At 59.3% G+C, this 27,833-nt stretch overlaps 2 protein-coding genes across 2 annotated transcripts in view; one reads left to right on the top strand and one right to left on the bottom strand.

Annotated features, from left to right (window-relative positions):
- Positions 1–27,833, top strand: part of LOC128149263 (C-C motif chemokine 3-like) — a 169,938-nt gene that overhangs the window by 112,089 nt on the left and 30,016 nt on the right. The window lies entirely within an intron of this gene.
- On the bottom strand, positions 274–27,100 carry TMEM132E (transmembrane protein 132E). The gene is made up of 9 exons (XM_052804248.1): positions 26,972–27,100; positions 13,058–13,955; positions 11,993–12,133; positions 8,053–8,245; positions 7,667–7,810; positions 3,607–3,812; positions 2,752–3,031; positions 2,478–2,669; positions 274–1,943 (listed from the first exon to the last, which is right to left on the bottom strand). The coding sequence occupies exons 1-9, from the start codon at positions 27,042–27,044 to the stop codon at positions 915–917; spliced, it is 3,156 nt and encodes a 1,051-aa protein (XP_052660208.1). The 5' UTR covers positions 27,045–27,100; the 3' UTR covers positions 274–914.

Raw genomic sequence — 27,833 nt, 5'->3', positions numbered from 1 at the left:
CCCAGCACTGGCCCCCCCAACAGCTGGGAACAGAGGGAGAGGCAAGAGCAGGCAAGTTCACAGGCAGCAAGCTTGCCGGGCACCCCCAAACTGCCCCTGCCTGGGGGCCACAGCCCTTCCCAGGCAGCAAGGGGGGAGCAGAGGCAGCTACCCACGGTCCCCAAGCGATGCTCATGTGGCAAATGTTACCGTCCCACAGGGCCCACGCCGAAGGGAGCGGGGCGAGCCCGGTGTTTGGGGCTGGGACGCAGCAGGCGATGGGGACAGCGGTAGCCACCCTCCCCTCCTGCCTCACCCAGCATCACCCACAGCGTAGGGCAGTGGGCTCCGGGTGGGGGTGCCCCCCAACAGCCATGGGGCAGCAAATCCCTGAACCAGCACTCACCTCCAAAATTGTGCAACCACGTACAGCAAAGGCAGGGGGATTGCCTTTAGGAAGCCCCCACCCACCACCTCCCTGCTGGGCTCCTGGGGGGACGGGACATCTCCCCTCTTTCCCCCGCTGCACAGCAGGACCCGCAGCATCATCCTGCCCTGTTCGCCGTTGGAGATGCACGCACACACCAAGGTTTTGACGCCATCCATCTCTGCCCCTCAGCTCGCCTCCCTTGCTGACCCCTCGCCCTGCGCCAGTGGGTTAGGGGGCCACGTGTGTGCTGATGCCTCCCCTGGGAAAACCAGATGGTAAAGGGCAAGAAAAGAAAAAGGCCCCCGGGGGTGCCTTCCAACAGGGTGAGGACGTGAGATGTGCGGAAGAGGGAACGCGCAAGAGAGCCAAATTTGGGTCTCCAGGCCCGGGGAAGCAGCCAGCGTGGTGTGGCGTGGCATGGCGTGGCGTGGCACGGCACGGCGTGGCATGGCATGGCACGGCGTGGCAGCCCCCTCCCTCCCGCCCCATCCCCTCTGCCCCTGCGTTAAGCTATCTCTTTGATTCTGCGGATGTAGTTGTGAAGCTCTTCGGGGTCTTGCAGCCCCATGTCCTGGCAGACCCACTCCAAGTCCTCCTCATCGGCGATGGGGATGGAGTTGTAGGCCAGCTCATCGGAGGGCAGCGTGGCAAAGGTGGTGAACTTCACCCGCTTCCGTTTGGAGGTGGGTGAGTTGAGCGGGTCCTCACTCTGGTCCCGCGTGGAGCCACCTGAGGAACCATCCCCGCGACCGTGGACCTGGCTCTGCACGCTGGTCTGCGAGCTCCCGCTGCTGTGGTGGTCCCCATGGCAGCAGGTCTGGACATTTTCCAGGGGGTTCCCAGGGCTCTCAGGCTGGGGGGAGAGGTCATTGTGAGCCCGCAAGGGCTGCCCGTTGCCCAAGAAGACCCAGTGGTGGGAATGGTCCATGTTAGTCTGGCCTTCAGGAGGGATGCGCTTGTGCCGGTATTTCAGCACAAAGACAATGCAGTTGATGAGGAAGACCAAGATGGCCAGGCAGAAGACACCCAGGAGGGCGTACATGCCTATCTCCAGGTCCGTAAGCCCCCTGGTCACCTGGACAAAGCCGGTGGGAATGGTGGGGAAGTCCTCGGTGGGGTGAGACGCGCTGGACATCCTACTGTCCTCGCTCGGCTCCGCTTTCCTCTCCACCTCTGCCCGCAGGGTGGTGCTCGCCCCCGTCTCCGCCAGCCCTGGCTTGCTGGGCACATGGTCGTAGTCATAGGTTGGGTCCTCCTCAGACCCAAAGTGGACCCGCACACTGGCCAAGGCTGTGAAGAGCACGCTCTTGCGCTTGGTCTTCTGGCAGCTCTCGCAGATGACCAGCTCAGCCCGCAGCAGCTCCCCCGCACCCTCGCTCTCTGCCACCACCAAGGGGAACGCCCGGTCCTGGGTCACCGAGACCACCTTCTCATCCAGGCTGCTCACCACCAGGTTGTAGTCCTTGGGGTCGTAGAGGGAGAGGGGGGCCGTGGTGCCGTCGCTGTAGGAAATCCATAGGCTCAGGAGCGCTTCCTGCGGGACCAACACAGGCACCGGTTGCCCAGCACGATGCCAGTCCCACCTGCACCCATTTGTCCATCCCTCCATCCATCCCTCCTCCTTTGCATCCCTCTCTCCATCCAATTCACCCTTTATCCCTCCATCGTCCATCTTGTTCCTTCCAACCATCACCTAGTTTTTCCCTTTTGCCTGTTCTTCCCTCAATGTTCCCCATGCTTGCCCAGGCTCACCTCAAACCCCAGCCCCAGAGGTGCCAGATGTGGCTCCCAGAGCTGGGCTGGGAACCGTATAGGATTTCCTCCAGACCCCTTTGTCCCCACGGTTGTGTCCTGTCCCCAGGCTGGGCAGTGTTCATTCATAGGTTTGTGTGAAGGTTTCTGGGGTGCTTTGGGGTCACCAGGGTGTCTGGAGGACAGTGGGTGCTCTGAGGGCCTTGGCATGACTGTGGGCAGGATTTGGGAGCAGGGGCTTGCAGATGGAGCCCTCACCCCACCCCAAGTTCCCCACCGGGCCCCCCAAGCCCGAATGCACCCCCCCCGGCCTCACCTGCTTGAAGAAGCTGAGGGTCTGCTGCACGGACGTCCGGGCAATGATTGTGTGGCTATTGCCGGGGCTGGGGTGGAGGGACAGCGAGAGGCTGGAGACCACCTGGGCCTTCAGGTCCGTGATGCTGACCTTCTCCTCCGCCACCGTCACCAGCGTCTCACCCAGCACCGCCTCCACGAGCGGGGACACGACCTGCAGGGGACGAGGGTGCCTGTCACCGCCTGCCACCCCCAGCCAAGCTGGCAGAGGTGAGGAAAGGCAGCCGGGGGGGTACCTTGAAGAGCGTGGTGCCCGGCTCCCTCCCGGCCAGCGTGAAGCTGTCCACCATGTGGGCCACCCGTGGGTCGTCCACGCGCATGAAGTCGCTGACCAAGTCGGTGACCTCCACCAGCCAGTCAGGCCCCAGCATGGTGACCACCTGCCCCGTGCCCTCCGCCGCCGTGGTGTGGAACTGGGTGAAGACCTGCAGCGTGGCGTGCTGGTACTGCAGGGCACAGCCCCGGCTCTGCTTCCTCTCCTCTTCATCCTCCTCGTGCTCGCTGTCCCGCACCGACCTGCGGGATGGGGCAGTAGGTGGGCAGTGCTACTAAGCTCCCCGCTGCCACGGCTCTTCAGCCCCCATGGAAAAGGAAGGGGGTGGCCAGGCAATGGAGATATGCAAGGTCACCAAAAAAAATGGTGGCTTCTGGCCTAAAGATGCCTGTTGCCCATGAGATCTCTGAGGGCTTCAGCAGCATGTGGTAACAGGGTCACCAGCGTCTCTGCTCCCTAACCAGCTGAGAGGACAAGATATCTCAGGCTGGGATGGACACCTGGAGGTCTCTAGACCTCAAAGCAGGGCTAACTTTGGAGCTTGGCTGCTCCTGGCCTCATCCAGGGAAGTTTTGACCATTGCCAAGGATGGATGTTCCCCACCAGCTCCAGCATTTGACCAACCTCATTGTGAAATTTTCCTCCTGTGTCCATGATCTCTCTCCTTTTCACTGAGGATCCCTGAGATGACTCTGGCTCCATCTTTAAAACCCCCTCATTAAGTAGCTAAACGAGGCAATTAGACCACTACCACCACCTTCACCTTGCCTTCTCCAGGCTGGACAGACCCCAAGCACGGTGGCTCCGCAGCACCCACCTCCTGTCCGGCAGGATGGGCACTCTCCAGCCCTTCACTTGGCTCAACCGGGCATCCGAGAGCTCGATGTGCAGTGGCAGTTTGGGCACCCACACTGTCATCTCCAGTGGGGCGGAGAGGTGCTCATAGGTAAAGATGACCCGAGCGCTCATGGAGCCCCGTGACTCCTTCCCACTGACGAAGACGTAGTCACAGCTGCTGGAGACCTGGAGGAGAACGGAGGATGGGGGTTGCAACAGTCCCACAGACACGGCAGAGACCCTGGCAGGAGGCTGCCTGGAGGAAGGGAAGGGTTGGAGGAGCAGAATTTCACCCGGCAGGTACCCAGTTAAAGGTGGCTCCAGGAGCGGGGATGCTCTCTCCTCCCCGAGAGCCCTGCTCAGAGGCATGGACCTGCACACACCATGTCCATAATGCGAATTTCCCCCCAACCCAGGTCCTCTTGCCAGCCCTCACCCACTCCCACCTCCACCAGGCACCTTCATTTAGTCCCTCAGTTTCTCTTTGGCTTCCGCACTGGATTGTACCCTTTTTCCATGCTTGAGCTAGAGGCATCACAGAGGTTGCAAGTTGCTCATCATGGACATTTGCCCCAAAATCTCCTCCACCCACACCCACGGGGCACAGGCAGCGAGCATGGACCAGCCACATGCCCATGTGCGGATACGCACCAGTACCTTGTCCCTGCCCCTCCTGCTAACCCCAGAAAGAGCTTCCTGGAGTCCATCTCAATCCTCATGTTCATCTTCTCGCTCTCTCTCTTTCTCTTTTAATTCCCATTTATGCAAATGCATTAGTTAAATTTGCTGTAAAACAAATATACCCTGTGGGGGCCACTTATTACTGACCGATCCAAGCCAATTAAGGAGCTAAGAAGATGCCACTGCAGCATCGCCTGTGTTTCGGCTTAGGCCACCAGAGTCAACAGCTCCTTCCCAGCATGGGTGGCAGAAGACAACCAGGCCAAGGGGACTCCAACCTCTCATCTGCAGTGGCCCCATGGCCCAACCCTGACTCCCTTTCACTCCCCACACCATCAGGAATTGCATCCGAGTTGTTTGCTGCTGGGGAAAAATAAAACCCGTTTGCTCAGCCAGCAGCAGTCGCTCTCAGATGCGCCAAGCATGTCAACAGCACAGAAGGGCTTATTTCCAACAAGCTGCTCTCCCACATATATTCTCTGATGGCTGATAAGGGGTTGAGTCCATGCTGAAAGGTAGGTGACAGCAGAGGTGACAGCATCACTGTCTCTCTCGCCACCTTATCTTTGGGTACCTGTGGCATCCAGCTGCAGGAACTTTGCATTTTCTAGCCCACAAGCAGGGCCTGACTTCTACAAGAGCTCCATGTTTTGGCTGCAGAAGCCTGCTGCAAGGTGTCTGTGGTCCTCCTGGGCTGGTGGAGGAGGCAGAGCCTGGGACCTGGGCTCCTCGGGAAGTCCCTGCTCCCCGGGCACAGGAGGGAAGTGCAATGCAGGAGGGCTTGTTCCTTGTCTTCCTATCAGAGATACCAGCTCAGCACGTCTGAAGAGACAATCTCATCTCTGGCGGGGTGGTGTCTGAATAAAGATGAGCTCCAGGGCGAATCCTCCAGCAAAGGAGTGCTCTGGATATTGTGTCATTTATCACAATAAATATGATGGGCTGCTGCTTGCATTACCTTAGCTAATAAATCCCCCCAGCATCTTCTTCTGGGGACCACTTGCTTTGCAACTGGGGGGGCTGAAACTACAACAACAAAAAATCCCAGCACATCAGGCCTGTCCTAATGATGGAGTGACTGCGGATTAGCTTTTAAATGAAGTGCATGCTTGTTCAGAGAAACTTCCCGGATTTGCAGCAAGGGATCGGGAAATGAGAGGCTGAGGTCTGCCTGGGCTCCGAGCCAAGGCACCGCTAGCTCTGCTTCTGTAGCCCAGAGCTCCCCACTTGGTATGGCCTCAAGCATGGGATCAAGGGGACACATCTTCTGCGAGGTCCTCGAGAGTGGGAAAAGCCATGACGGCTGGTGGCATGCCATGTAGGCCAGCCAGGGGTCCTGGTGGTGACCAGGGTCCCTGAGGCTCAGTCCCATTGAGCTGACTTGCTCCTGGTGGGTCCTCAAGTGGATGTGGATGGTGGGCTCCTAAGGAAGGTTCACATAGCAGGTGAGGTTGAACATCTCCCACTGAGCGTCGCTGGCAGCAGAGGTGGCCCTTCCGCTCTCCGCATGTCCCTCAACACGTATGCAGCCCCAAGGCCACCATGCAGGCAGGCAAGGGGATTATTTCTATGCTACCTTGAATGATGAGGTCCTCCTCTCTGGACAGAGCATGGGCAGTCACCCTGTGTCACCACAGAAGGGGATGAGGATGACAACTCCCACCCATGCTCTCCCACCATCCTTCACAGGTGGCCCTGGCACCTTCACAGCCAGGTCTACACCAGGTCCAGGACACGTTCCCTCTGTGTTACACAAGAGAGCAACAACCACCAAGCCAGAGGCAGCATGGGGAGAAGCAGCTCCCCAGCCCTCCTTCATGCTAAATTATTTACAGTAACAGATAGCACATCCCACTTTGTAAACTTTGATTTATGTAACAGGTTTATAGCCCTGACACCGTAATCACACTCCCCAATCTCAGCAGGTAACTGAGAGCTCCCTCGGAAACGAAGCTCTGGCTCAAACACAAAATAACTCAGCAAGAAATTGCACGGGGCTCCGAGCGGAGAGCGGGATGCGAGCAGGAGGTGAGCTGGGGCCGGAGGGCTGCTCCATGTATTATTCATCCCGGCTCGTGTGCATGTGTCTGCTCCCCCCCAGGTCTGGGGACAGTGTGTAAATAGATTTATGAGTAGAAAGGCAGCACATTAAACAGTTTAAGTGTCTTGGAGTCCATCCTGAAGTGTATTATTGCTCCAGTGTTTTATCACACTGCAGAGGACCGGTCTCCATAAATTAGACCCAGTGCTGTAAATCGCACAGATCGGAGTTTTAGTCAAGAACTTGGGTAAACAGTTTGTGACACCAGCTGTCACCCACCCGCGCGCCCACGGACCACCGGAGAGAGCAAGTCCCAGTGGGGCCGGGGCTCTGCCCGTCACCCCTGGCTCAGCTAGGAGAGCAGCTGGTGGCTTCTGGTGAAGAAGGGGAGAAGGGGCTATGTCCCCTAGCGTGGGGGACATGGGAGAGCCCAGACCCCCAGCATGGCTCCCTGCCTCTGCCCAACACAGCGGGGACATGGAGAGGGTGGGCTGGCTGGGTGCGTGCTGGGAGAGGTGTGGGAGGTGTTTGGGAGAAGGTAACGATGTCTAGGGGTGGGTGGATGGGTGGAAACGGTGGTAGAATAATACAGGCAGGTGGATAGATCGATGCATACAGTGATAGAAAAATGTATATGGATGAATGGGTCTGGTGATGGAAAAGTCATGGCTGGATTTGAGGACCGACTTGCTGTCTCGGTGGCTTGGGCGGATGCGGGGGCAAGCGCTGCTGCTGCAACAGCGAGCCTTTTGTATTCACCTGATCAGCATCTCTCCCGTGCAGCCCATCTTGCTCCTCTCCCTCAGCCCCCCTTTTCCCTCCATTGTCCCCAACTGCCCGGCTCGTCACCCCACTCCTGGTTGGGGCCAGCACCCGGCCCCAGCCTGAGCTCAGCCTGGCATCTGATCCAAACAGCAGATAAATGTCCCCTGGAGGCACAAGTGAAGCCGCTGATAGAAATGTGCAGCTTACATTGCGAGGCGACAATATTTCACCTTATCAGCACTAAGTGCCGTGATAACCCATAGTTATTGCTGCTGCCTGGTGCCAGACTGCGCAGCACCGGAGCATCCCATGGCCTCTCCAGGGACAGTGACAAAGCATCTTGTTCTTCTCCCAACAGATCCCAGGGAGAGACACATGTGGACTGAAGCCACTGAGGGGTTGATCCTTGGGATGAGGTGGGCTTTTGTGGCACATCAGCTCAGCCACTCTCCCCAGCTTGTCGAGCTCCAGCCCGTGCCACTATTGGGGTCAGCACCCCTGGGAGAAGCACATCCCCTTGCTAGGGTCACAAGAGCCCCCTCCCCACACCCACCTTGATGATGTCTTCGTTGTTGGACTTGCATTCGACCATAGCCGAGACGTCCACGATGGTGCCGCTCAGCTCAATGGCGATGACCTTCACGGGAATGGCCACTGTCCGCCCCGTCAGGATGGCCGTGTTGATGATTTCGGTGTCCTGGGGACGGGGTGCAAAGGGGACCATCATGTTAGAGGACAGCCTGTCCCCCCGGGGTCAGATCCCGGCTGGCCCCTCTCCTGCTCCAGTCCTCGAAGGACTTGGGGCAGGGGAGAGAGGGGGAATGTATGGATGTATAGGTGCTATGGGGCAGATGAGCTGGTGGGAGATCCCTCAGGGGGACCCAACCCATCCTCCACATCAAAGCAGATAAGCTAAGCAGAGGGCAGGAACCCGCTCACCATGGCCAGGGGCACGATGGCCCTGATGTCCCTCTGGATGACTGTCAGCTCCGTCACCACCTTCTCCAGGTCAGGCGGGGGGTTGCGGCCCCGGTAGTCGATGTGCCACATGATGCGGCGTGTCACCGACTGGCTGGTGAAGTTCTCCATCTCGAAATCCAGTTGCATGATCTCAGATGAGGAGTCCCCATCCCTGGGCAAGGGGACAGGAGGGGGACAGAGTGAGCTGGGTGCCCCGGGTCCCACAGACACCCTGGGATCAGCATCGGACAGTCCCCTCTAGCGATGCAGAGCATCCCCCAGTGGGTCTCTTCTCGGTGTACCCATGCCTGCCACAGGCACCATGCTGTGGGTATCACCACGATGCTTGCTACCAAACACAGCGGCCCTGATCTTTCCCGTCTGCCAGGGACTGCTCCAATGGGAGCCTGCAGATTCCTATGGGAATCTTCCCAGCGGGAGAGAGAAATGCATTTCACTGTCTCTCTCCAGCAGGAGAAAAACCTCAGCGGCTCAAGCAGGCACTCTCCCAAGGCTGCTGGGTGATATATTATCACGGTGTGAGTGCGTGGCCACGGCCCCAGGGGACGGTGGGTGGCTGCAGGTGCTGCCCTCGTCTCCCTGGGTCTGTCTTCCCAGCAGTGTGGCTGGACTTACCACCCTGGGCTGCTCCCACCTCCACGCTCATCTCCCGCAGGTCAAACCCCAAGTGTCCTACACTCAGGAGGGCAGTGTGCTCGGGGACGACAAGTAAGTCCCTATACAAAAGCCTAGCCCAAGCTCTTGACTTTACAGCCCCTTCCAAGGGGATCACATGGGGAAACTGAGGCATGGGAGAAAAGTTCAACACAGACAACAGATGGGACAACAGGGAGCTGGGACTCGGGGTAGGGCTGTCCCCCAGCCTGCACAGGCAGGCTTGGGGATGCATGGGGTGGACGGGCAGGGGATGGGGGAGGTAGGCAGGACCAGCAGGGGATAACGGCCCCAAGACCATCAGCTCATCAAAACCCCACGCAGTTAATGCCGCTGCTGAGGACAGTAGGACCCGAAGCTAACAGGGAGCAAACTCTGGGGCATCCCCGAGGCAGGACGGGATGGAAAGTCTGCATGCTGCCAAACCAGGCACACAGTGCCAGTCTAAGGGGATGAGGGGACTCAGCAGCTGGTGTCCCTTGTCCTCTGTGTCACAGCTTGGACACAGTCTGACGGCAGCAGCATAAATCACTCTTACACCCCATCCCTATGAGCAAACCTCCCCAGACGCAATCCTGCCCTCCCATCTCTGTGTCCAACCTGCAAATCCCTTGGGGGACTCAGGATTCAACCCCCCCCCGCCCAAGTCAAACTTCTCCAACACTCCCCAAAAACAGAGCATCCCCAGGGGACACCCCAGAGCCTCCACGAACCGCTGAGCCAGCAAAAGCCCCCCCAGAGCAGGAGGAGGGAGGGGGGCGAGGAAAGGTGAAATCCCTGCGGAAAGGGAAGCCAGGACCGGCTGCGCTCTCATCTCGCAGTGTAGCAGCTATTGAGAAGGTCCCATCGATCTAGGGATGCAGGATACAGTCAGGTTTCTCTCTGATAAATACCTAATGAGTGAAAGGGAGCAGAGAAATAGGAGAGCAAGAAGCCGGGGCTGGTCCAGGCCATGGCAAGCCCTGCTCCCTTGTCCCGTGGCAGGGACGATGGGCTTTGCAGTGGAGCTGCCACGCAAGGGCTGGTGGGGTCCTGCTGGGACTTTGTGCCCCCAAGGCAGCTATGGGGGTGCAAGGGGAACTGCCAAAGGCTACCTGGTCTGAAGAAGGGAATTGGGCTGCTCACTGCCTCTTCCGACACGGACATATTAAATACAGCCAGGAAGAGCCAGGTTCAAAGGCAAACCAGAGCTGCGGCTTCGGCGCTGGGACTTCTCACCATGGGGTGCCCCTGGGCATCCCAGGAGCCCTGCCAGGGGACAGCCACCATCATCTGCCCTCCCCGAGCATCATCTACTCTCAGCCACAGCAGAGACAAGAGCTGGGCTGCTCACATTGGGGGAATAACTTAGGATGCAGCTGCTGGGGGTGCAAAACATCCAAAATTGGCCATTATCACCCCAAAGCTCAGGGCCCTCGCCCCCTCCCCGCACAGCCAGCGCTGCCAAAAGCCCCCAGAGCCCCGGCGAGGCAAACTCCTCCGGCTGCACAGCCCGGAGGGCAACACGGCTTTGAGTCATTCATACTTTCCATTCCGTTAATATTTGATGGAGTTGTTTGTCTAAAAGGTGATTGTAATCACTTTAAATTCATCCTCCGTCTCTAACCTTTCCAGGCTGATTTGAAGCGGCGGCGGCAGACGGGCAGAGGGGGAAGGGGGAGCGGAGAGGATCTCGCTGCCGGCAGGTCTGGCAGCCACGTGCAGGGGTGCTGGGGTGGCCATGCAGAGGATGGGGGGGGCTCATGGCCCCCGGAACACTCCAATGTCAGCCACAGGGACGCTCCAATGTCAGCCACAGGGCTGTGGGCTTGGATGCCGCTGTTGCATTTTGTATCTGAAAGCAATGGTGTGGGGTAAAGGAAAATCCACCCTCTGGGTAAGCCCTTTGGAGGGGTTTCTGTGCAGACAGCTTTTGAGCTCACGTTTGAAGTAGTCAGAGCTGAGGATCTTCTTTCTGCAAGAGCTCGTCCCCAGCGTCTCTCAGTTATGGGGTAAGGGCAGAGATATGGGGAGTTTTCTAACGCAGGGGGCAGGAACGGCTCAAGCACATCAACTCGCTTTAACCCACCTCCTGGACATACTTGTCTCCCTTTTCCCAAAGACACAGTGATGGAGATATCACAGCCTGGGAACAATTGTTTTCCAGCACTTCAGAGTCTTTCCTGTTGGTGGTTTTGACCCCGAGCCCATCCCCTGCCCTTGCTCACCATGTCCTGCTCACATGGATGCAAGGAGCAAAGCTGCCCCTCACCCTCGCAGCCTCTGTGCGCTCACAGGCCAGTCCCGTGTCTCCTCTTCTCCAGGCTGAGCAGCTTCTGGGTTTTCAACTCGGCTTTGTGGGTCCTCGCCCCTTCAGATCATCCTCATTTCTCTCCCCTGGACTCTCCTGAACAGACCCGAGCCTTTCCCAGAGCCCCAGGGATGAACATCATCCTTGTGTCAAGCAGAACTGGCTCTGCCTGTCTCAGGTGCTGCCTTAGTTCATACTCCCCATCCGACACTCATCCATCACCTTAGAGTCCAGATGGGACCTTGCATGGGGACTGCTCCTCTTCCTTCCCGGAGGAGACACCAGGATAGTCAGCAAAGAGCTACTGCCTCTCAGGGTATTAAAACTTCTTAAAAAATTAAAATACTTCCACCCCAAACTGGGGGATCCCCCCCGGCTTCGCAATTCAGCCCCAAAATCCACCACATGCCCACCAGCATCTGACATGGCCAGGCGATCCCAGCTCAGAGCCAGGGATGCAGCTGCTAAATGGTACCCATGACTTATGAGCGCATTGCTTGAGCCCCAGCTTGGTCGCCTGTGTTGACCATGGAGCAGATCCCACCTGAACGCTCCACCTCACACAGCCCTTTGGCAGCTGCCTGCCTGACCACAAACCTGCCCACCTTGGGCCACAAAACCCGCCTTCACCTGCCCTTTAGCCAGCTACACTGTGCTGGCCGAGGTTAAAAACCACACAGAAAATTAAGCCCTTCCCACATCGGTGCAGGACCTACCCCGACCTCAGCTGGACTGAGAGTTTGACCCCAAAATTGCTTATCCCCCTTCAGTGCCTCCAAGTCCCACGGTCCGAGCTGTGCACTGCCGTGCCTCAGTTTCCCCTGCCAGCACCCACATGGCACCGTAGCCAACCAGGCACCCAGAGTGGGGACGAAGGCAGAGCTGCTTCGGGCCAAACCCCAGCAATTTCCCCAACTCCCCCGGAGCTGGGGGAGGGACAGGGGGGTCCCTTACCTGGGCCCGGCACCATCCGCCCTGGCCACATCGACGGTGGCAGTGGAGTGCTTGCCGCCCGTCAGCAGCTCCGAGCTCACCAACCACTGCCCACTCCTCGACTTGGTGCTGAGCAGGTTGACGCCTTTCTTGGCCTTCACCCTGCAAAGAGCAACAGTCAGGGCCAGACCCTCAGTCCCGGGCACCCCTGGACCCCCCCGGGCACCCTGCCATAGGCGCAGGGGGTGGGTTTTTTCCCCCAGTCCCTCCTGGCTGTCGGAAACATCATCCAGGTTGGCAGCAACCGCCGTGGGGCTGAGCCCACCCCAGCCCTTCTTTTTCATAGGATTTTGTCCCCCCCATCACCCCTCCAGCAGGAGTTTGGTCCCCCCACCCCAGTGCTGCTCCCCAGGACAGTAACACCCCTGTGGGGCTGGGCATCCCCGGGACAAAGGACAGGAGAGCCTGGAGTGCCATGTCCCCCATGCCAGGGGCTCACTGCTGGCCCAGTGGCCACAGGGACACTTGTAAATGCCCTTTGAAGAGATGTGACCGGGGCTCATCCCCCCCATCCTCAGGGACATGCAGCAAGGGGGGGTCTCCCCATGGACCTCCCCATACTGGGGTGCTCCGCACTAGGAGGTGGGCACAAGAGCAGGATGCGGGTAGACACAAGGAGCCCCAGCTCACTCCGCAGCAGCCCCGTGGCCATACCACACCTTGTCCCCAAAATGGCTCTGAACAAACCCACATCTGCTGGCGGGGCCCTCATCCCAGTGCAACTGGGAGGGCAAAGGCAGCAGACCATAGTGGTGATGCAGAGGTGGAAACCCTGGGTGGACAACCTTTCCCTTCCCTCCAAGAAGCTCCCACTGCAAAGTCCCAGAACGTTGCAAAACCACATCAGCTGCTCCTACAGCCTCCCTCACCTCGCCGAAGCCCTGCCAGACCCGGTCCAGCCTCCAGCAGGTCCCAGAAACACAACACACCCTCCCCATCCTCTCTTCCCCTCGCACAGCCCAGCCGAAACAACCACCCCCTCGAAAGACGGCTGCTCCTGGGGTGGGGGCGGCCCCAGGACCTTACCTGAGCGTGAAGTGCTCCACCGTGGAGTTGGACATCAGGTAGAGGAGGATGCTCAGCACCTCGCCTGGCTTGAGGGGCTTGTCGGGCAGGCGGATGAAGACGTTGCCGTCCAGCCGATGCTCCTGCATGGGCTGCCCGGGGGGGGGCTGCAGGAGGCTGACGCTGCCGATGCGCAGCAGCGGGTGCTGCGTGGGACCCTCGGTCCTGGCCCCCCCAGCCCCACGGCGGGGGGCCATCTCCCCAAGGCACTGGCCGGCCCCGTCGGGGGCATGGAGGGTGTAGTACAGCTCGGCTTGCTGGCTCTCGCCCGGCACCTCCAGGCTCTCGGGGCTCTTCCGTCTGCCCAGCGGCACGGCCGGGGGGCCAAACCAGGCGTGGGGCAGCTCTGCCTGCACCAGGCACATGGCCAGGCTGCCCCGCAGACGACACGAACTCTTGATCTCGCGGGCGTCGCGGAAAGCGTGGAGCCGCACGCAGGGCAGCCGGTCGGTGACGTCGAAGTCATCCCAATCCCGGCCGGCTACGTAGAAGAGCACTTGGACCACGGGCTGATTGGCCACCAGCCGGGGCTGGATGATGAAGGCGCGCACCTTCCAGTTGACGGTGAGGCGGTCCGGGACCTCCAGGGTGCTGGAGGGCTGCAGCTGCTCCTTGGGCAGCACCAGCCCCGTGCTGAAGGGCCCCAGGGTGACGTTGAGGACGGGCAGCTCCTTGGTCTGGAAGACGACGAAGGGCTCGGCGCGTTGCAGCGGGGCACTGCCGTTGCCCACCGGGCTGGCTCCCACCTCCTTGAGGAAGAAGGCCAAGCGGGTGTTGGACAGGCGGTAGCTCACGGGCAGCGTGATGGCACCGGGGGTCTCAGCGGGCTCGGGGCTGGGTGCTGGCCCCTTGGCGTGGGCTGCGAAGGGGATGGAGAGTGCAGGTTAGCATGGGGCATCCCCCTCCAGAGCATCTCCTGAGCCCCAAAGCCGGGAGAGCAAACCCAGGTGGGAGCGGTCCAGCCCCACGGCAAGGAGGAGCTGCTGCTTCAGACCCCAGACCCCTCGCAAGGGCAGCAGGAGTCTAGCTGGGTTTCTCTCCTGCAAACTAAAAACGCAGAAGACCTCCCTGGGACCTTAGCCATCGTTGTGCTTCCCGGTGGGTGGCTCCAGCCTCACCAAACCCACCCTCAGCACGGGATGGGGTGTCTAGCGAGGAGGGGTGCTCGGGGGCTGCCCAAGACTGGGCCAGGGTGTGTTGAAGCCGCATCCAACCTCGGTATTGCCCCTGGGGACCCCAAAGTGCTGGTCACCCACCCCGGCACGCTTGCCAGGGCACTGGCCGAAACAGCACAGACCCACTTATAGAAATAGGGCACAACTGGCTACACCCCTGCTTCCAAATGCACAGAGAAAAGGATGCTGAGTTTCTCCAGAGACTCCTTACCAAAAATTAGGCAGGTCCAGGCTAATTTTTGGCTGGCAGATCCCATCAAGTATCTATGATCAAGGCTTTCCTCCTGCTTTTAGCTCCCAGATCACACGAGGAAGGTGACTACATCAGCTTCTTCACCCCAGACCCGCTCCGTCCCCATGGGCTGCCCGTAAGGGCGGTGTCACAGCTGGTCTGTCACCTGTCACCCACCCAGGAGTGCCACCCACACGGTGCTGTCCCTGTGCACCAAAGCTGGCCCAACCCCAATTTTTCCAGGCATGGACATGACCTGGTGGAAAAGTGATGGAGATGATGTTGGTGCCACTTTGTGCAAACCCCAGCAGTGCCCAGGTCTGACAGCCCTTAGGAAATCCCTTTTGTCCTTCATTTTGACCATTTTGCTTTAAAAAAAAGGAATAAACATCATAAAGGCAGAGCAGGCAGCCACGGCACAGGCAGCCACGGCACAGGCAGCCACGGCACAGGCAGCCACGGCACAGGCAGCCACGGCACAGGCAGCGTGCAGTGCCTGCTGGCCACGCATTCCCAGGGGCTGGAGCTGCCCGAGCCCCTTGGACGGAGCCGGCCGGCTACCCCACTGCGGCGGCGGGCAAGCAGAGAGAAACCCCATGACAATCTTTCTGCTAAAGCAGATGCTGCGAAAGGCAGTCGGTGTGGAGCCGCACCGATGGCACGCGTTCTGTCGGCAGCTGCGGGAGCCTGGAAGACATCTCAAGGTCTTTGCATCCGCCAGCGGCTGCCAGCGATTCCCAGGAGGCCTGGGTCCCCCCCCGCTCCCCTCGGCTCTCTGCCAGCCCCCCGCACCCCACGTTCCCGGCGCTGATTGCAACGGCTCCCAAGCGACTCCCAAGCAGGAGAGCCCAAATTACCCGTGTCAGACGGCGACGAAAGGTGCGGATGTGGCGGCTCGGCTGCCGGGAATGGCTCAGCCCCCTCCCCGGTGGGGGCTTCAGAGCGTGCCAGGAACCCAAGGCTTTCCCCAGCTGGGAGCATGGCCTTGGCTGGACCCCCCAGGACTGAAGGGGACCCCGCAGCCCACCCGGGGAACTCTCTGCTGTGGTGCACAGGGCAGTTAAGCAGCTTAGAGGGCTCATAAAAGGATTAGCACTCGATACGGGGACGGGCAGCATCTGCAGCTATGCAGCCTGGGAGAAAACTTGTCTGAGAGCCAGGCAGAGAATTCCCCGGGGCCGGGCGGATGCTGGGGACACGCTGCTGGCATCACCAGCGAGACCACCATGCCGGCACCGCCGTGGGCACAGCTCCGGCTCCTGCCACGCTAACCCTGCTCGCCACCGGCTGCGGAGCCTGTCCCGCTCGCCTGCTCTGTTTTCCCAGCTCCTGGAGAGCCAGGAGCTGCAGGAGACGTGCTGAGCCCCAGAAAGCACCCACGGGTGCCACTCTGCTCAGAAATAACCACCAGCGAGGGGCCTTCTGCTCCTCCAGCTCATGGAGGTTGCTTTCTGCCACAAAACGTGAAGGTTTACATCCTCCCTGCATCCCAGTTGACACTGCCACGGCTGCTCCTGCCATCCCCAGCAGTTAGAAAAGGGGATTTTTTTCCAAGGCATGAGATTATTTGCAGAAAAGGATCCACCAGCTGGAGTGACATGAGCCTGACCACTTGTGTGAGGTACCAGCAGGACCGAAGGAGGCATAGGCAGCCAGGGAAAGAGGCTATGTTTAACTGACTCGTTGAAATAGCATCAGGTCCTATCCCTTAAAAATCTCTCAGGTTTGGGGAAAGATCAGGTCATTTCACAAAGAAAACCCACCCAAAACCCACCCGACTCAATGCCCGGCTCAGCCCCGAGCAAAACCCACCCTTGGGATGGTGCAAAACGCCTGGTGTCACCCCCTGTCCCTTGGGTGGGGGGACAGGAGAGCCTCTGTGCCACCCCGGCGAGCACCCAGCCCGCACCCAGCTGCCTGCCGGCGAGGGGCACCCGCTGCCACCCACCGCACCGGGAGGCCAAAAGCAGCTGGGTTTTTGTCTGCAGTTTGGCACCCAGTCCCAGCTCGCGGCAGAGACCCCCAGCAACCGGCTCCTTCCTCTTTGCCATGGGGATTCTCTGATGGCAAATAAGGGTTGTATGCCGGGGGGGGGCAAGGAAAGCCCCTCTCCTCTCTGCAGCCGGGCAGAGGAGACGTGTGCTGGGGACCCTGCTCGACTCAGATAAGCCACCACGGCAATCGGCAGCTCGGCGTGGCCAAGGCCTGCTGCGGTGGGGATACCTGGGGTGGCCCTGGCACCGAGCCCACGCACAGACCTGCACCCCAGCCATGCCGGATGGGGGAAAGGAGCGGGGATGAGCTGGGATGGAGATTAATGCGACGGTCACGATTAGTTCAGCGCAGGCAGATTGCCGGCACCCGGAGAAGCTATTTCCTTCCACAGACAAAATGCATTTAAATGATGCTATAATCTGTCGCCAGGAGGGGGACGGGACCGGCGCCTCCGTTCCTTGGTCATAAACTAATCCTGCCGGGAGAGGGTCTAACCCAGCCGCATCCAGCCTGGGGTGGGTGCCAGGAGAGTGGATCACAGCCCAGCCCAGCTCGAGCCTCTGCGCCACGGAGGGACAGAGGGTGGGGAGGGAAGGAGAAGGGGGAAGGAGATGCATGGCTGTATGGATGTGTGGCTGCTGGCTCGGCAGCAAAGAAGAAAGGGTGGATAAGGATAGATGAACCAGCAGAGAGAATGGAGGGTGCCTAGATGGATGGATGGATGGAGATAGGCAGATCAGAAATGGCTAGACAGCAAAAGAATAGCTCTCGGAAGAGGGAGAACAGGCGATGGATGGAAGGATGGATGGACAGCACAATGGCTTAAGAGACGGAAGGAAGGATGGAAGGAAGGACGGAAGGAAGGACAGACAGCACAACAGCTCAGGAGATGGAAGATGGATGGAAGGAGAAAGGGTGGATGGAAGGATGGACAGACAAGCAGAATAGCTCGGGAGACTCCAGCCCCCACGCCACTGTTTCCAGCCCCTGCCCTGATTTCTAGCAGCCCCTGGGAGGGAAGGTGGCTCTCATGCCCCCACCTCTGGCTGGGTTTGGGGGGACAGAAGGGTTAAGCCCTGGTCGCTCTGCAGTCCGCTGTGGTTAACGGGATTTGCAGCGCCTGACCTGCATTCCCGGGTTTATTAGGCTGGCGCAGAGGGGACCATATGGTCCTTCCACCCTCGCAGCTCAGCACCGCAAGCAAAAAAAGCAGATCTTTGTGCCTGCCCAGGCTCCGACTGGCCCCGGGGCTGCCTGGACCCCCCAGGGCTGAGGAGCCACCCCAGCCCCACAGCGGGATGCGACAGGACTCCTGTGCGTCCCCTCCTTCCCACCCCACGGCAGCCCGCGTGACCTGTGACCCACAGCAGCGAGAGGGGGAAAGAGAGGGAGATGGAAACACAACTGCCAGCGACCCCCTTGCCGAGCCCCCACATCTGCCCAGCCAGATGTGCCCCACACCGGCCGCAGCCGCCTGGCCAGATGGGCTGATCTGCTCCCCCCCGCCACGAGGGCACGTGGGGACAGCAGCAGCACCCTCCAGCCATGCCTTAAAAATCAAGAAGACACCCCCCCTCTCCCCAGGCCAAGGGGTCTTGATGCTTCTGGGGGTCTGCAGCACCAAAAAGCCCTCCCTGTCCCCCCTCGGTGAGGGCTCCACCGCAGGGTTTTGGTCACCGCCGGCCACCCTCCTGCTCCATGCCCCCTGCTTGGGGATGCTGGGGTCAGACAGACTGACGGACACATGGGAGAAGAGGCTGACGGACAGACTGGACGTAGCTATGGCTGACGGGGGACACCGGCTCGTTCGCCTTCCCTTCTTGCCCCACATCCGCAGCAAACGGGGCACAGGGGGAATGCAGCTCGGCCCCCCCATCCTGCCCCCACTGCAGCCTCATCAGCCCCGTTCCTGCTTCCACCCATCGTCCCGAGGCCGAAGAGCCTCCTCCTCCTCTTCCCCTTATCTAGCACCGATAGCCAGCACTGAGCTCCAGCTTAGCCCCAGCCGTCTGCCATAGGGATCGCTTTAGCAACGCTCCAGGGGGGATCTTTATCCTGGCTTATCCCGTGGGATGTGGCGGGGGGCTCCCAGCACGTATATCCCCACTTAGCAGGGGAAGAGCATATAGGAAAAGCACTGGAGAAGAGGGAGGAGATGTTTGAGGTCATGCCAGGCGGGTTAAAACCTCTCATGATTTTAACAGGCGGCACTGGGGGCTTGGCATATCAACGGACCAAACGCAGCTCCAAGGGAGATCCCAAAATACCAGCGATGTGAGACACCAGCCCCGGCTCCTGCCCGGCCACTGCCACGCGCTGTGGCCATAGCCCATGCCAGCCCATCGCAGCTGGCCTTCCATGGTGGTCCCACCTCAGAGCAAGCAGGGAAAGTTGTCCGTAAGGCAATGACTTGAGCTGACACGACGATAAAACCCTCACTAAATACATGGGAAGGGCTGTGGGGTGGGATGGCGGGGGGTGGCAGGGAGCTGTATTATCGTCCCTAGCAGAGGGCTTCACGCTGGCTTCAAACCCAGCTCGGGACTCCTTTGGAGGGGTTTCGGTGGTCACCAGTCGCTGGGATCCCTCACCGCGGGAAGAAAAGGCCAGCAGGATTCCATCAGTGGTCCAAAACCCCGGACACAGGCCCTGGGACCCTGCAAATCACAGCAGCCCAGGGCACAGCTATCATCTCCGGTTCTCTGCAAACACAAGCAGGGGATGCTTCTTCCCCTGGCCACAGGGCTGCCGGCACCGCCGGGACTGCTAGTACTCCCATTCTCCCTGGATCCAGCCCAATATCAGGGTGACGAGGTGATGATCCTATCCCTGAATCAGGGAGATGAGGGCAGGACATGCTGCTGCCTCAGTTTCCCCACGTGGGTCAGCACCCAGATGAGACAATGGGGTGACGGATCTGCCCGAAACGCCGAGAGCCGGGGAACCACAGCAAAACCCTGCAGCCCCCGAGGATGAAGCCCAGCCTGGCTATTTCCCACCAGGCCACCAGCACAGTTGTCCAACTACTGTTTCGTTTCAAGCCAGCATAAAGCCACCCCGCTCCCCCGAGCATCCACAGATCCCCAGCCGAGGCTTCAGAGCCCCAAAACCTGGTGGTCCAGGTTTTGCCCCCACAGCCAGCAGGGCCAAGCACAAAGGGGAAACATGGGCAGCAATGGCCCCAAATACCAGGGATGTCCCACATCTAGAGCTCCCAGGGATGTCCCACACCTGGAGCTCCCACATCTGGATGTCCCAACAGCTGGCTGCTCCTGCTAGAGGTGGCCCCGGCTCCCAGGGAAGAGCCAGGCTCGTGCCCCATCTCCCCACCCGACCTGAGGACGGGCATCGCACCCATCCCTTTCCCTCCCTGCAGCACTGATCCCTGCCACGTTACACACCCACCCAAGTGGGGTCAGCACCTCCAAACGCCCTAAAAAAACAACAAAAAGGGGAAACGGAGGCATCCACACCTCCACTCAGTCAGCCCCGACACAAGCTCCGCTCCACTCCACGCTTCCACACACCCAGGGAAAAAACCACCCAGTAATAAAACACAAGTCGAAATTAGAAAATACAAGCGAGCCCCTCGTGGAAACCTCCAAAATGTTTCCCAGCAGCCAGAGCCTTGAAAATTGTTTTCGGCAACATAAAAGACAACAAGCTCTCCCTTCCCTCCAACGCGCCGACAGCCTCCATCTCCAGTCCCAGCTAATTGGAACTCAATTAAGTGAATAATTGTTACAAATGTAAAATTACCTTCCCCTGGCACATGGCGGTGAGACACCCCGGCTGCGGACACAGGGAAGGGAGGGACATAGGGATGCTCCCGGCTCCCAGCTCTGCCCATGGCTGCAGCGGCGATGGGGCGACAGGGCTGGGAACCCCCGTGGTACCAAGGACCGCAACATTCAACCCAGGAGGTTAAACTGGTTCAGGCTTCCCAAAATCAGCCCAGAGTAGGAACTGAGTGGGTGCTGGCCAGGAAAAGTGAATCAAGTCTTTCTGTGAGCAGCAGCATTGGCTTAGGAGTGGATTCTCTAGTGTCTAATACAGGGTTGTGCTTATGCCTGGTGGGTACTGCTATATTCTCCTTTCTTTTAGATTCTTGAGACTTCTCCCTTCAAAAGATCCAGCCCAGCTTCATCAGCAGAAGGAATAAAATAAGAAATGCTGGTGGGACTCAGCCCCAGGCCAGCACACAACCTGTATTTCAGGGCCAGCAGCACTAAGCAAAAGGGAACCATCCCAGCGCCACGCCAGGCTGCGGTGCTGAGCTCTGCATTTCCCCCAGGAAATTATTAAAAGGGAGGGGAAAAAAAAGCAAGGAACCTAAAGGAATAAATAAATATGGCCTAAATGGGATGTGCCGTGCAGAGGCGCAGCCTGCCATAAATTCCTGGAGCAGGCAAGGCTTTTACGCGGCAGCTACTTTAGAGCAATTTCCACAAATCACGGCAAGGGACAGGCCGGGGGACAGGAGGAGAGGGCCTTTACAGAGGAAGAAGAAAAATGAAGAAATGAATTAAAAGGGGGGGGAAAAAAGGATGAGGAAGTGCCTGACCATGAATGTCCACAGGGATGCCCAGGGGCTCTGAAAGGGGTGAGGGGACCAGCCCCGGGATAAAGCCAGCAGCGCTTGAGCCCCCAGCACATGCTCTGGTGGGTCCTGGGCTGGTTCCCCCCCATGCTAGGTTCCTCCCATGCCGGGAGCTGGGAACAGCCCCCCCAGTAGCAGGTGAGCACAGATGGTTTCCCCAAATAACCCCCTCCTGGAGCCAGAAGTGGGACGACAGGCAGCAAGGGAGAGCCCTGAAGGGTGGCCTGGGGAAGCAAGGACAGGGACAGCAGCTCCCGAGGGAGGAGCCCCCAGCATCACGGTGTTGGGGCAGAGGTGATGCTGTGACACACACACCCCCCCCCCAAAGCCACATGTCCTGCTTGGATCCCCCCCTGTCCCCTCTCTGTCCCCTCCCACTATAGCCAGGAGCACGAACATCCTCCCAGCACCCTCCAAAACTGAACACCAAATATGCCCCCCAGGCTGTGCCAAGTGACACGTTTCAGACTGATTAGACACCGATTAATTTTCCCCCCGGTGACGTGTGTTAGGCTGCGTTTGGAGCCGGAGTGGGATTCGATTCCAGAGCACGAGGAGCCACAGATAAATCCAGCCCCAGACCCCAGCAACCGGGGCTGCGGTCCGGCATCAGCCCCAAACCACATCCCACCAGCCCCAGCAGCAGAGCTGGGGACAGGCACTGGGCCAGGGACTTCACCAGTTCAGCACTTTGCCACCCAGCAAAGCAGGCACAGCATCAAACACACGCAGCTCGAATACATCCCCTTCCTTTTTTAATTTAGCTGGTACCTGGGGAGGAGTGCATCCAGCAACCACACCTAGCCGGCAGTGGCGGGTATTGCATTTTCAACCTTATTTATCTTCAAGAGGGAAAACGTAGCTTTTCCTTAAAGAAAAATAAATTAAAAATCAATTAATTCTCAACTTTTGCTAGTCCTGGGGAAGAGCCCAGCCTCACTGAGCCCGTTTAATCAGGGCAAAACCTGCCCCATTAACCCTTGCAGGAGACGGGAGGTGACAGCACCTGAGAGCAGGGGCAAAGCCACCCCAGCAGCATCCGCTTGGGCTTTTAGCAGAGCTATTGAAAAATCAAGGATGGCAAATATTGTCCAAGTGATGGGAAAATGCTCGCCAGCAGGAGTCGACGGCTTCATCAGAAGATTGCGAATTGCCTTGATTACGGTATCCTCCCAGGAGGCCAGACGAGCGAGCGAGGGGCTCAGCACCCAGCTGGCAGCGAAGGATGTGTGCCCAGCGGGGAGCAGCAACAGGTCAGGCAACAGCTTTGGAAAAATGAAGGGACTGGTCCCCAGGAGAGCCACATCCCCCAAACCCAGGGGCATTTGGGGGAGAGGTGACAGTCCATAAATCCCCCAGCCCAGCTGGTGCCTCCCCCGGGGCGGGCATCGCTGGGCCACCATCAAATGTGGCTGGAGGACCCTGTTTCTCCCAATTTTCAGGGAAATGGTGACCTCCAACCTCCTCTCCCCTTGGCAAGGAGCACCAGGACCTGCCTCACTTCACACCATTGAACTATTTCTCTATCTGGCATAGCATGCAGACAAACTCCCCGAGTGGGACTCTATCCCCAAAGGCACCGTCTGGGGTCCCCAGCCCCATCACAGCATGTCCCACTGCTGGAGCAGCCACCTCCCTCCCTCCCTGGGGAGCTGCTCGTTAGCAGAGCCGTGTATTTAATAATAAAAGACTCTGATTAGATTAGCAAGAGTGACCTTTTCCAGATGGATGGGATGCCCATACGGCGGCAGCAACAGGCGCCACGCGGGAGGGGAACACACCGGCAGCTCGCCGATTCCTCCACACGCCCATCGTGGGCTATTTTGGCCAGGCAATTGAAGGAGCCAAAAAAAAAAAAAAAATCAGTTACACCATGTAAGCACCCCTTCCCTCACCCATCATCTCACTGCACCTCCCAGGATGAGGACACATCCTGCTGCCCACCTCCCTGTTAGAGCTTGTGGGCTACAGGAGGGGATGGAACTGGGACGTGCCAGTGCAATGTTAGGGATGTTCTGCAGGGAACCCCAGCTGGGTTGGTTTTTCCTTTCCTCCTCTTTTTAGGATGCAGAGAAGCTGGGTGAGGAGGGACCTCAGCAGCCAGTCATGGTGGGGTTAATTAAATAGTAGCACTTAAAAATAAATAAATAAATAAATAAAATAAAAGCCAGGTTTCTAAAAATTGCTGAGCAATCCCCAGCCAGGGCGTTGCTGCCACGCAGTACCCTGCCTCAGTTTCCCCCAGCGATACAGCCGGGCTGAGCCCGGGATGCAGTATCGCGCACACACAGACACATGCACACATAAAAGGACAGTTCTGGCCGAAGGTATCGAGGCACCTAACGCATCTTGAAATCCCCAGGGCCAAACCCTGTGACTGATGCTTACCAAAATCATCACTCAAAGGATTTCCATCATGCCACTGATAGCATCCCTCATCCTTTTCTCTTTCCTCAACAACACCGAGAGGACAAAAAGGGGAGAAGAAAAGCCAATTTCCTGGTAGGGTGTCCAGTGTTGCACCCCCATGTCCCAGCACAAGCATCCTGCTGGGATTTAAGGTAGCAGGGTTAGGGGGAGATGGAGTGGGCCCTGGGGTCACCCACGGGCACCCCAGAGCCAAAAGCCTTTCGGCTCTGGGGTGCCCTTGGGTGACCCCCTTTTCTGCGGCACCAAAGGTAAAACTTGTGCCAGGTTTAACCCAGCTCAGAGGCCAGATCCTGCCCTCTCACCTGCCTGCCAAGGCAGGGAAAGGTCGTATTGCCACTTCTCTGCACCTGGCTGGAGCTAAGGATGCTCGGCCGCTCTTGACCCCATCGGCATGGCCAGGATGGGGGGCTGTTAAATGAGCAAATGCCGGGTGTACGTTCCCGGTTTGGGCGTTAAATGAGCAAAAGCTGGGTGTACGTTCCCAGTTTGGCAGCGAGTTATTGTACATCTCCACCTGCTGGTCTGAAAATCCCGGAGCCTGGAGATGCTCTGAGCCGAAACGGGGATGGGGGGTGGTCCGTATCCCCCCCCCCTCCACCAGGGTTGGGGTGCCCTGGCTGGAGCCCCCCACCAGGGATGGAGCCATGGGCCACAGCATCGTCCTTCACCCCCAGCCCCACGCCTGGGACTTGCCCAAGGTGGGATCAAGTGGTGGGAGATACGGGAGACCGCCATGGCCCCATCCCCACCGGCAGCAGGATGGAGGCGTCGGGGCTGTAGGATCCAGCGCAGGACCCCAAGCCTGCCTTGCTTGCCAGGACAGATGCTGAATAACCCCAACACCCCTGGATCACTGCCTCTGGGTGAGTGCTGCCTCCAGGAGAGGGGAAACTGAGGCACGCTGCGGGTATGAGGCTCAGCAGGCAGCAGAGAGAAGACGCAGGAGTCCAGGCTCAACCCCACGGACAGCACAAGTTATTTTGCAAACCGGTGGGTGAATCTCCCCTGTGCCACATCCCGACAGGTCCCTCACAGCTTCACAGCACGACCGCACCGAGCACACACCATTGGCACCCCCACCGTGCCGCAGCCTCGCCTCGGGGTCCGTCCATCCCTCCTGCAAGCTCTGGGGCCACCCCAGGGCCATCCCACCCCAGAGGTGCCAAAAAAACCCTTTCTGGAAGCAGCTGATCCGGGGCCAGCGGCCGAGCAGCTCCCAGTGCCGGCGGGGGAGCGCAGCGGGGGCGAAGCTGGCGTCGAAGGTTGCTCTTAAATAAAAAACAAGGGAAAAGAGAATAAAATACCCCAGGCAGGAGAGCAGCGTGCTGCTTCACCGCTGGTTGACCCCCACCACCAGCCCGAGCCATTTGTAAGAAAGGCTGGAAGAATTAGGAGCTCTCAGCCTCTTTTTCCAGCTCCCTCCGAGACCTTTATTTGTCCAGGAAAGGCCAAGGCGGCAGCGAGGGCAGCTGCGCATCCTGAAAAGAGCCTAAAAACTCCTGGCAGAGGCTTCTCTCTCCGCCAGCACAGGCATCCTCCCGCAGCAGCATGGCGAGACCCGGCCCTGCAGCCGGCACAGGCCACCTTCACCCACTTCATGCCGGCATCGCCGCCACGGGGACCCCCCCCACCCATCGCATCCCCCAGCCCAGGGGCCAGATTTTGCCCCGGTATAAACCAGAGGCCTGACCCACAGGGCTGTTGGTGTCCCAGCAGCAACAGGGGGGAGCTTAGAAATGGCCAGGAGGGGATGGAGAGCAGGGGGCCACATCCAGCCCCTGCACCAGAGGCGATTCCTGATGGATCGCTTGCACGGAGATGTTTCCCATCACCTGCTAGCAAAGCCGACAGCCGCCTTCAGCAGCGCACCCGCCGTGGGGAACCACCGACCCAGACGGTTGAATCTCATCCAGGCAAATTGAGAAGCGGCAGGAGATCGTGCTTCCCCGCCGGCTGCCAGAGCCCTGCCTGCAAACCCCCTGACCTGCTGGTCCCAAAGAGGAGACCTCTGCCCAGCAAACCCTGCCTGGGCAGCACCCCAAGAAGCACCCAGTCTTGGGGTACAGGGGGGCATCATCTGCCACCCAGAAGGATGCTACGTAAAGTTGCGATGCTCGCCAACCTGAAGCATCTCTGCTCCTGCTCCTCTGTTGGGGTCAGAGTTTTTTAAGGGGGGAAACCCCCTGCCAGCTCCCCGCAATACTCCCAACATCCCCCCCTCCTCCTTATTTCACCATTGTGGGTGAGCAGCTCCCCAAAGAGCCTCGGGGGGCTGCAGATCCCCGAAAAAGCCCTTCCTGAGCCCCAGAAGTGCCTTGGCCATGGGCTGCCAGTGCAAAATGGAGTGGGCATGGTCCAGAGACCCCCGCCGGTTCCCGGGGGGATCTTGTTTGAGCGGGGCAGCACAGCCCCCAGGACACGCCAAGCCCACAGCCAGAGCCAGGCTGGCAGGAGGGGTCTGAGTGGTTCCCCCCAAACTGCAAGCAGCCCCCCATTTTCTGCTTGGCCAAGCTGGCTGCCAGGGAAAGCCGCTTTAGCTGGAGCATCCGTGGGGCTTGGTTTTACACAGAAATCATCTGAAGAAACCATCCACGGAAACCAGCCCCGTATCCCCCGGGATGTGTGACCCCTCTTTGGCCTCGCTCGCCAAAAAAAGCCCCCGGCAGCAGGTGCCGGCGTCCCCAGGGCTGTCACCGGGGCAGGCCGGGATGTCACCACAGCTCGGCCATGGCACAGCAGTGATTTGGATGCAACTCAGGGCAAGTGAGCGCAGGCAGCGGGGGGCCCCCCTGCCCAGGCCGCAGGCGGGGGGGCAGCACCGCCAGCCCCAAACCCCTTGCCCCAAAACCTATGGAGGGGGGGGAAATCAGAAAGAAACAGAGGGATGGCAGGGGCTGCACCCCCATCCCCGCACCCCCATCCCCACCCCCCAAAATCATACCACCTCGGCAGTGCTTGCCCTGTTAACTCAGCGCAGGCTGGGAAAGTGCCTGGGTGCGGGTCTGGGAGATAAGCGAGTGGATAATAGCGGATAAAGCCCCTGATCCTCCTGCTAAAGCAGCTCTGCATTAAGGAGACAAGGGGGGGGGGCAAAGCCCCCCTCGCCCCATTTCCCCCCCTGCCATCCTGCTCCCTACCCAGGAAAACAGCCCGCCGCAAGCGCTCGCAAAGCACAAGCTGTCATTTCATTAAGCCAGGAATAAACTCTAATCTTTACCCATTTCGCTGGGGGGGTTGGGGCACAGAGGACCAGGGAAGGTGGCAGCTGAGATTGGAGGGGGGGGTCCCAGCCGGGCACAGAAGGGCAGGGGTTCCCCCTGGGGGTGGGGGGCAGATGGGGCTGGATAGGGGAGATGGGTGCAAACACACCCCCCCCGTATTGCAGACACACACGTAATACATATATTCCGTGTCCCCCCCCCCCCGGTGCCAACAGCACTTACCGGGGAGCAGCAGGGAGCAGAGACAGCAGAGCAGGGTGGCCGGCCCAGGGTGCATCTTCTCCGGAGAGGCCATTGCAAGGTGGGGGGCAGCCAGAAAGCTGGGGGGCCGGCTGGGCCCCGAGCCACCCCCGTGGCAAAAAAAATTTAAAAAAAAAAAAAAAAAAAAGGAATCCAAACCAAGCACCAAAAAAACCCGCAGAAATCCCCTAAATCCAACCACGTGCGAGCCGGGAGCAGCAGCCAACGGCGGAATTTGGGGAGGGGGGGGGACGACCCGGCTCAGATTAGAGGGGGGCTCGGTTTTGGCCCCCAACTCAGCGAGCAGAGCACCCCATCTCTGGTCCCCCACCCCTCCCCACCCTGCACCCCAAATCTACCGCACACCCCCCACCCCCCCAGAGCCTGCAGGGCGACCAGGGGAGCGCCCAGCCGGCGGGGGCGGGTCCCCCTCCTCTTCCTCCTCCTCCTCCTCTTCCTCCTCAGGAGCTGGGGGGGGGGGGGGGCGAAGAAGAGCACGTGTAACCCCCTCCCGGAAAAAAAAAAAAAAAAGATGTGCTGATGAAGGATGATGCTGCAGGGCTAGCAGGTCGCCAGCCCCCCCATGCACAAGAATAAAAATAAGATTTCCAAGCGCGGTTCTTCAAATAAAAAAAAAAAAAAAAAAAAAAGCTGAATTAAAGCGCTCCCCCCAGGAAAAAAAAACCAACCGTAACAAAAAAACCACAACCCAAAGCAGGCGGGTAAATAATTAATCCCAGGCAGATGCAATTAATCGGCGGCAGGAGCAGCTCGGCGGCGGAGTCCCCGCATCCGAAGGCAAAGTTTGGGGGGGGGGCCGGGTGTCGGGGTTCACCCGCTGCCC

The sequence above is a fragment of the Harpia harpyja genome, chromosome 12 (genome assembly GCF_026419915.1).
Source record: "Harpia harpyja isolate bHarHar1 chromosome 12, bHarHar1 primary haplotype, whole genome shotgun sequence".
Taxonomy (NCBI): Eukaryota; Metazoa; Chordata; class Aves; order Accipitriformes; family Accipitridae; genus Harpia; species Harpia harpyja.
Note: the sequence above shows the minus strand (reverse complement) of the source record. Positions and strands in the feature narration are given on the sequence as shown.